At 44.7% G+C, this 9339-nt stretch overlaps 1 protein-coding gene across 3 annotated transcripts in view; it reads right to left on the bottom strand.

Moving 5' to 3' along the window:
* The window catches only part of LOC106527032 (protein NLRC3), a 27111-nt gene that overhangs the window by 8837 nt on the left and 8935 nt on the right, over positions 1-9339 (bottom strand). For all 3 annotated transcript variants that reach the window (XM_014021788.1, XM_014021790.1, XM_014021789.1), the window contains exons 5-8: positions 3980-4208; positions 2095-3898; positions 1393-1566; positions 1126-1290 (exon numbers count right to left, since the gene is read on the bottom strand). In XM_014021788.1, the coding sequence (XP_013877242.1) occupies positions 1126-1290; positions 1393-1566; positions 2095-3898; positions 3980-4208 (2372 nt within the window). The remainder of the gene's footprint in view (positions 1-1125; positions 1291-1392; positions 1567-2094; positions 3899-3979; positions 4209-9339) is intronic.

Below are 9339 nucleotides of genomic sequence, written 5' to 3'. Positions count from 1 at the left end.
TGTGTGTGTGTGTGTGTGTGTGTGCGTGTGTTTGCCTGAATTTCAGTGGTATTTGAACATATTTTGTGAACATGTTTTTCCATGACTTTGAATATTTATTGTTTAAATGAATAATAAAACATACATAAAAATGCTAATGAGAAAAAGATTGTGACAGAGCACCTTAAGACAGGTCACCTGTCACGGTTGACAAGACATTGACACATGGTCACAAATAGTTGTGTAAAGTTGTACATATTTGCAGAACAATGACAGCCTGGAGGACAGCATCATTTAAATAGTTCAGAGGGAGTGTGTTTTCAGGGATCACACCAACTTGCTGGCTTACATTGATATCTGGCATATTAACTGATTTAAAGTCCCAGGGACATTCTTTTGGAACCTCTGTACTGAACTGGCTCCAGAAACATGAAATGTGTTTTGGTGCCAGTTAAAGCCCTCACAACACCCGGGTTCCTTGCATCCAAAGCCTTTCAGAGAGAGCTGATTGACAGGTCAAGTATTTTATAATCATTCTGGAGCTGTACCATGCTAGCTACATGTGATGGCCTTTTCTGCATAATGTCCAGATATATCCAATTTGAAACGTCTCCCTGTCCTCTCCTGCAGAGGAACGCACTGAGCAGAAACATACTGATTCTCTCCCTGCTTAAAGCCAATGGCTATAATTGAACACAAAGTGTAAAATTTAAGACTACATATAAAATTTAGTTAATGAGTCACAAAATTTCCTTCAGTTCATTATTCGTTGGGACATGTGACAGAAAGAAACACGGAAATATGTCTGTATGGTAAATCTGATTTTTTTTTTTGCATTACTCACTTTTCCAGTTTGGTCTGTATCTGTGAGTATTATGAAAGCTACACACTCTTTGGTACATGAGACCTCTGAGCTACAAGTGAAAGATCAATCCCCAGTTTTGAAACGCAAGTTGGAAATGATAAGTGTAAGTACTGTGCAAATTTGTTGTCTCTATGAGTGGACCAGTATGGTGTGAGAAGGTTTGATAGTACTGTATATGTGAGAGCAAGTATGAATTATGGCCTAAACGGCCTCTCATAGAGTGGAATTAGTGTGGGAATCACTTTAGCTATGAGTCAACCATTAGTTGTTGGAGTCTGTACCTAAAAGAGTTCAATCTCCAGTGTGAACCAGCAGAAAGAAGCTTCACTCCTGCTTCTCCTGGATAGTTGTAGCTCAGATCCAGCTCTTTCAGATGGAAGGGGTTGGCATTCAGAGCTGAGGCCAGTGAAGCACAACCTTTCTCTGTGATCAGACACCCTGAAAGCCTGTAAAACCAACAGGAGAAAAATGTGAGATAATTGTCCGTTCTTTCTGTTTGATGTTTTCTATTTTACTCACATATTCATGATTTAAATGAACTTCCTAACCTGAGAGATTCCAACGTGCAACATGGACTCTGCAGGCCCGAACACAGTTCCTTCACTCCCGAGTCCTCCAAGTTGTTGTTACTCAGATCCAGTTCTTTCAGAGTGGAGGACTGAGAGCTGAGGATTGAGGCCAGGACTTCACAGCTTCTTTTTGAGAGATTGCATCCACTCAAACTGAATACAGGTTTAAAGAAATTTTTTTTAATGATTAACTGAATGTTGGATGCAGTATTGTATTTTATACCTTCTGATCATTTCAGCCTTTAAGGTTAAAGCTGATGTCTTATCATGTGTTCTTTCTTTAGTCTAAACAAAGATGAGTTATGTTCTGATGTAAAAGGTAACACCTCCAGAGGTGTAACCAGTAAGAGATGTACATTATAAGGTCAATTCATTATTATACTAGAGAGAAGTTGTTAGTGTTTTGCAGAGTCTCTGCTTTAGAGCAGGCTGCTCTGTTTTGTTTTGGTTTTAGCTCAAGGTCTTACGCTGAGGCCTGGTGAGTGCTGTACTGTGAACCTGACTGGAGTCAGAAGATTGAAAATAAAGTTTTCAGAAGAAATCCAGTGGATTCCTGTTTATTCAGACATATCACTTGGAAAAACACATTTTTCCCTACAGGTTAATGTAGAATAGAAAAGAAAAGAATGTAATTTCCTGCATTAGTGAAGATTAAATTGAGTATAATATTTGTAGACTCACAGGGCTTTGTTGGCGACTTTGATTACTGGCAGCAGCCTCATGAGAGCCTCCTCTGAAGCAGAGTATTTTTTTAGATCAAACACTTCCAGATATTTTTCTGATGACAGTAAAATAAAGATCAGAGCTGACCACTGAGCAGGAGACAGTTTATCTGTGGAGAGACTTCCTGATCTCAGGGATTTCTGGATGTCCTCCACCAGAGAACGATCATTCAGTTCATTCAGACAGTGGAACAGATTGATGCACTTCTCTGATGATAGATTTTTCTCAATTTTCTTTTTGATGTAATCAACTATTTCCTGACTAGTTGTGGAACTACTCGTTGTTTGTGTCAGCAGACCAAGTAGATAAGTCTGATTGGCCTCCAGTGAAAGACCCAGGAGAAATCGGAGGAACAAGTCCAGGTGTCCATTTGCACTTTGTAGGGCCACATCAATGGCACTCTGATAGAACTTTGTCACTGGAGAAACAGCTTTTCTTGCTTTGGACATCTTGGAGGTTTTAAGGGCTTCATCCATTGGGTTGTCACCAGATGTGATGAAGATCAGATGGACATGAAGAGCAGCCAAAAACTCCTGAACACTCAGGTGGACAAAGCAGAACACCTTGTCCTGGTACATCCCTCTCTCCTCTTTAAAGATCTGGGTGAACACTCCTGAGTAAACTGAAGCTGCTCTGATATCGATGTCACACTCTCTCAGGTCTGATTCATAGAAGATCAGGTTTCCTTTCTGCAGCTGCTTAAAAGCCAGTTTTCCCAGAGATTCAATCATCTTCCTGGTCCCTGGACTCCAGTGTGGATCTGTCTCAAATCTTCCATCATACTTGAACTTCTTAACTTTGGTCTGAACCAGCAGGAAGTGGATGTACATCTCGGTCAGGGTGTTGGGCAGCTCTCCTCCCTCTCTGGTCTTCAACACATGGTCCAGAACTGTAGCAGTGATCCAGCAGAAGACTGGGATGTGGCACATGATGTGGAGGCTTCGTGAGGTCTTGATGTTAGAGATGATCTTTTTGACCTGGTTATTATCTCTGAACCTCTTCCTGAAGTACTCCTCCTTCTGCGGGTCATTGAAGCCTCTGACCTCTGTCACCATGCCAACACACTCAGCAGGGATCTGATTGGCTGCTGCAGGTCGTGTAGTTATCCAGAGCTGAGCAGAGGGAAGCAGGTTCCCCCTGATGAGGTTTGTCAGCAGAACATCCACTGAGGTGGACTCTGTAGTATCAGTCAGGACCTGGTTCCTCTGGAAGTCCAGAGGAAGTCGACTCTCATCCAGACCATCAAAGATGAACACAGCATGGAACTTGTCAAATCTGTGGATTTCTGCTTCTTTGGTTTCAGTAAAGAAGTGATGAACAAGTTCCACCAAGCTGAACTTTTTCTCTTTCAGCACATTCAGCTCTCTGAAAGTGAATGGAAATAGGAAGTGAATGTCCTGGTTGGTTCTGTCTTCAGCCCAGTCCAGAGTGAACTTCTGTGTTAAGACTGTTTTCCCAATGCCAGCCACTCCCTTTGTCAGGACTGTTCTGATTGGTTCATGTCTTCCAGGTGGGAGTTTAAAGATGTCTTCTTGTCTGATGGTTGTTTCTGGTCTGTGTGGTTTCCTGGATGCTGTTTCAATCAGTCTGACCTCATGTTCATTATTGACCTCTCCAGTTCCTCCCTCTGTGATGTAGAGCTCTGTGTAGATCTGATTCAGAAGGGTTGGGTTTCCTGCTTTAGCGATCCCCTCAAACACACACTGAAACTTCTTCTTCAGGTCACATTTCAGTTTACTTATGCACAGTGGTGCAATAGTTTCTGAAAGTTCAAACGGCAAAGAATATTAGGTAAAGGTTTAAACAAACATTTAAATTGTTGCTGTCATTTAAGTTCTCTTACTACTGTACAATAAGTCAGCCAGCTGCTCCTGCTTCATCATCCTCAAGAAGTTCAGTGTAATATTTAAAAATGCCTCTTTGCTGCTCATCCTCTGTGTTTCCTCTGCTTCCTGTGACACATCCTCATCATTCCTCTGACTGCCTGAATATGTTGTGTGACCTGGATGAAGAACTGTCAGGAACTTCTTCAGTTCATTCTTCACAAAAGACACAATATTCTCTTCAAGAATCTGAAAGAACAAAGTTTGAAATAAACAAAACACAAAGTGGTAATATAATGACTGAAAATCTTCTGAGACATAAATTCTTTCATTTTCTGCTGGGACTGAGTCACAGTGGGCAGCAACTCTCAGACTTTCCCTCTCACCAATTACCTGTTCAAGCTCTTCCAGACTGATTCTGAAGAGTTCCCAAAATAAAAATATATCTCTGCAGCAGGTTCTGGGTCTGCTCGGAGGCCTCCTTGGAATGGGCTATGTCCAAAACACCCTCCTAGGAAGGTAACCACAATACATTCCTACTAGATGCCAAAACCACCTCAGCTGTTTTTATTTATTGATTCAGAGAACCAGAAACCCTGAGATTATCCTAAATAGACAAGCCCCTCATTTTGTCCCCAAGGTGAGTTCAGCCACACTGCAGAAGAGGCTCATTTTAACCACTTGTATTAACAAACTTTTTTTTTCACTACCCATTGCTCATGATCATAACTGGTTGGTAACTAGACGGACTGGTGAATGTAAACTCTGTGTTTTGGTGAAAGACCAGTGAATATTTCTGCAGATGTTGCCCTAATCAAAGCTCGGTTCTGCTGCTCATGCTCAAGGCCTTAAAATACTTGAACTCTTCAGGTTGAACCAGAAACTTGTTCACTTTCTGATGAGGATTATAGCCTCAGACTTGGAGTTACTGATTTTTGTCCACAATAAACTACAGTTCATCCCAGTTCCTGCTGCTGGTCACCGTTTGATGAGGTCTACAGACTGGAAACCCCCAACCCCTTTGGGTGAAATTCTGTTTGACACATCAACAGTTTATCAACTATGGACAACTATGGAGAGCCATTTCATTCTAAATGAAACAAAAAACAAACAAACAAACAAACAAACAAATAAATAAATAAATAAATAAATAAAGACATGCTAAAAAAGTATTACAATTTTATTGATTTTGTTTTGTTTCACAGTGACATTAATTAATTTGATGGAATATTCATTACCTGCTATACACAAGTATACAAGTATAACGTTTTTGTCCCTCACCAATATCAAATCTGACAATGGATTCAGAAGAATACTAAAAACTCTACAAAATTACACCAAAATTGTGATCATTTCAAGTAAGAATAATGTAATGTAATGTACAATGTAATAATGTAATGTAACAGTAAATGGCTAAAATGGCGGCGCACTGTGTTGCAGCTGCTTCCCTAGCTCCCGGAGATTCCAGTGTTTTTTATATTCCTAAATGCCTTAAGCGCATAACATACAGCCGAACCGAGCTTTTTAAAATAAAAGAAGGCTCGGCTACAAAAGCAGCAACCACAGATCAACATCTAAGAACAAGACTCGGCAGACTGCAGTTGCTAAAGACACCAGAGTGGTGAAGGAAAAAAGGCAGGAGGAAGTGCTGCGCCAGACGGCAGAAAAGGGGCCATAGAAGCAGTGTGTTGTGGAGGCTAAAGAACGCTCACAGGCCGCTGATTCCTTCACTGTTCCTGGCCAATGTCTGCTGTCTTGACAACAAGTTGGACCTTCTGCGGATCAGGATGAGTGTTTACGATGAGATGAGGAACTGCGCTGTACTTTGTCTCATGGAAATCTGGCTTAATCACACCATGCCGGACTCAGCCTTCCAGATCGATGGCTGGACACTTTTTTGAGCGGACCGCAACCAGCTATCAGGAAAAATGCGTGGAGGCGGTTTATGTATGTATATGCGGTCAGAGGGTCCGGTGGCACCGGTGCATGGCAGCCTCGCTTCTGTCAGTCAGCCCCAGAGCAGCTGTGGCTACAGTGTAGTTTGCCATCATCAGTTTGGGAATGTGAGTGTGAATGGGTGAATTGTCTGTTAGTGTAAAGCGCTTTGGGGTCCGGAGGGACTTGAAAAGCACTCCATAAGTTCAGTACCATTTACCATTTACCATTTATATAAACAACAGTTGGTGCACACAGCATGCTGATCAATAGCCACTGCTCCGAGGACTTAGAATACATGACTGTGAATTGTCGGCCACACTATTTACCCCACGAGTTTACGGCAGTGTTTGCTGTCGCTGTTTTCATAGCACCGGATGCTAATGCTAACAACGCACTGAAGGAGCTGCATGACAACATTAACTCCTCCAGAATAAGCATCTGGACACACTTCATGTGGTGGCAGGAGATTTCAACCATGTACATCAGACAGACACTTTGCCAAGGCTATTTCAGCATGTCAACATTCCACCACCGGGGAATAATATATTAGACCATGTTTACACCAACATAAAAGATGCATACAAGGCCATGCCCCGCCCCCACCTTGGCCTCTCCAACCACATTTCCATCATACTGGACCCTGCATACCATCCCCTGATGAGACGCTCTAAACCCACACAGAAAACCATCACTGTGTGGCCAGTGACTCTGACTCTGTGCTGCTGGACTGCTTCAAATGTAGGCTACAGACTGGCAGGTCTTCAGGGATGCTGCTGTGCATGAGGGAGAGCTGGATCTGGAGGAGTACACATCTGCTGTCCTCGGATACGTGAGTAAATGTGTTGAGGATGTCACCACCACCAGAACTGTGATGTGTTACCCCAACCAGAAACCAAGGATGAACGCAGAGGTCCGAACTCTGCTGAAAGTTAGGGATGCTGCCTTCAGGTCTGGTGACTCACAAGAACTCACAAGAGCCAGGAAGGAGCTGAGAAGAGGAGTTAAAAGGGCCAAGGCAGCATATGCCCAGAGGATTCAGGGCTACTTTTCCTCCAAGGATCCATGGAGCACATGGAACGGCATCAGATGCATCACAGACTGTAACACCAGAGATGTACAATGCCCGAGAGACCCCCATCTGCCTGAAGCTCTAAAGGGCTCGACACACGGGCAGTGACAAACTACAGCGATTAACGACCGTCATCGCAGCCAGGGTGAAACCCGACACACGGGACGCGATAGCGATCGCAGCGTTGCGAATCGCGCTCTCAGATCACTTGTCTTCACAAAATTTGATTGGTTCTTGACTCTGAAGGCGGGTGTGCATTACGGACGTGTAAACTAAACAAATCTTGCGATGCTAATGATATTGAAAAACAAACACACATCAAGATACAGTTTTATGAGGAAAAACAACATAAACTTCAACCTGGTGCCAATAAATTCCCACAAAGCTTTTAAGTAATCACTTGGGGAAAGTGTTAGCTAACTGCAGTGTGTAGCATACTCTCCTCTCATTGGTCAGTCAATGAAACCCTCGCTGATTGGTTGTACGCTAAGCGACAGCGACAAAAGTTGAACATTTTTCAACTTTCATATGTCGAGTCGCAAGCTCGCGTGTGCACGTCCATGTGTACGAGCGTGAAATTTCACATGCACTATTTTCGCTAGTCACTTAGCTGGAGGAGGGCAAGCGATTGTCGCCTCAACGCACAGGCTCCATAGAAAATGAATGGAGAGTGAGTGACGTCGCTTCCCGTGTGTCGAGCCCTTAAACAGGTTCTATGCCCGCTTTGAGGACCCCAACACCCCATCCAGCACCAGACTCACCCCCACATCTGATGAAGAGGCATTCAACATGACTCCTGCAGAAGTAAAAAAGACTTTAGAGACCTTAGGAGGATAAACCCCCACAAAGCTGCAGGCCCTGATAACATCCCCGGGCAGGTGCTGAGGGAATGTGCTGAACAGCTGTGTGAAGTGTTGGTAGATATCTTCAACTCCTCCCTCATCCAGGCAGCTGTCCCCATGTGCCTGAAGACCGCCACTATCATCCCGGTCCCCAAGAGCTCAACAGCAAGGGGTCTGAATGACAATCGGCCAATAGCACTCACGCCAATAGTCACTAAATGCTTCGAAAGACTGGTTATGGCCCACATCAAAGCCACCATAGATGTCACTGAGGACACACACCAGTATGCATACCGGGAAAACCGATCCACAGAGGATGCCATTGCCTCCGTGATCCATACTGCCCTCACCCACCTGAAGAGGAGGGATTCATATGCAGCCCCAGACTGCTCAGAGACTGTGCAGACCAGCTCTGTCCGGTGGTCCTGCACATCTTCAACCTGAGCCTGAGTCTGGAGAGGGTCCCTGATCTGTGGAAGACTTCCTGCGTGGTTCCAGTGCCAAAGATCACACATCCCAGGGAGCCAACCACTACAGACTGGTGACTCTGACTTCTCATCTGATGAAGACCATGGAGAGGCTCATCCTGCACCATCTTAGTACTGTGGTGAGCCCAGCACTTGACCCCCTGCAGTTCGCCTACCAGCCCGGCATCGGGGTGGAGGACGCTGTCATCTACCTGCAACACCAATTTCTCTCTTACCTAGAGTAAGCAGGAAACACTGAGAGTCATGTTTTTTGACTTCTCCAGTGCTTTCAACGCTATCCAGCCTGCTCTGCTGAGAGGGAAGCTGGAGGGAGCCAGAGTGGATGGGCAGCTGACAGCATGGACCATCGACTACCTCACCAACAGACCACAGTATGTGAGGCTCCGCGACTGTGTGTCTGATGTGGTAGTCTGCAGCACAGGGGCACCACAGGGCGCGGTCCTCTCACACTTTCTGTTCAGTCTGTACTCATCAGACTTCAGGTACAACTTGGACCACTGCCACCTTCAGAAGTTCTCGGATATTCGGCCATCATTGGATGCATATCAGACGGGAATGATGAGGAATACAGGGGAGATCATCAGTGACTTTGTTGGCTGGTGTGAGACCAACGCTCTCCAAATCAATGCTAGCAAGGTGAAGGAGATGGTCATAGACCTCAGGAGGAAACCCCCCCCCCACAGCACCGGTGAACATCCTGGGAAAAGACATTGAGACAGTAGACTCTTACAAGTACCTGGGTGTTCATCTCAACAACAAGCTGGACTGGACTACGAACACAGACATCCTGTATAAGAAGGGCCAGAGTCGACTCCACCTACTGAGGAGACTGAGGTCCTTTGGTATCTGCATGGCTCTGTTAAAGACATTCTATGATATGGTGGTAGCATCTGCCCTTTTCTATGGAGTGGTCTGCTCGGGGACTGGATGTACTGAAAGGGACAGGAATTGGATGGACAAACTCATACGGAGGTCAAGCTCTGTGCTGGGATGTCATCTGGAGCCTGTGGTTGTGGTGGGTGAGAGGAGGATGTTGGCAAAGC

Source organism: Austrofundulus limnaeus, unplaced genomic scaffold, assembly GCF_001266775.1.
Source record: "Austrofundulus limnaeus strain Quisiro unplaced genomic scaffold, Austrofundulus_limnaeus-1.0 Scaffold305, whole genome shotgun sequence".
NCBI lineage: Eukaryota > Metazoa > Chordata > Actinopteri > Cyprinodontiformes > Rivulidae > Austrofundulus > Austrofundulus limnaeus.
This window is presented reverse-complemented; position numbering and strand designations above follow the sequence as displayed.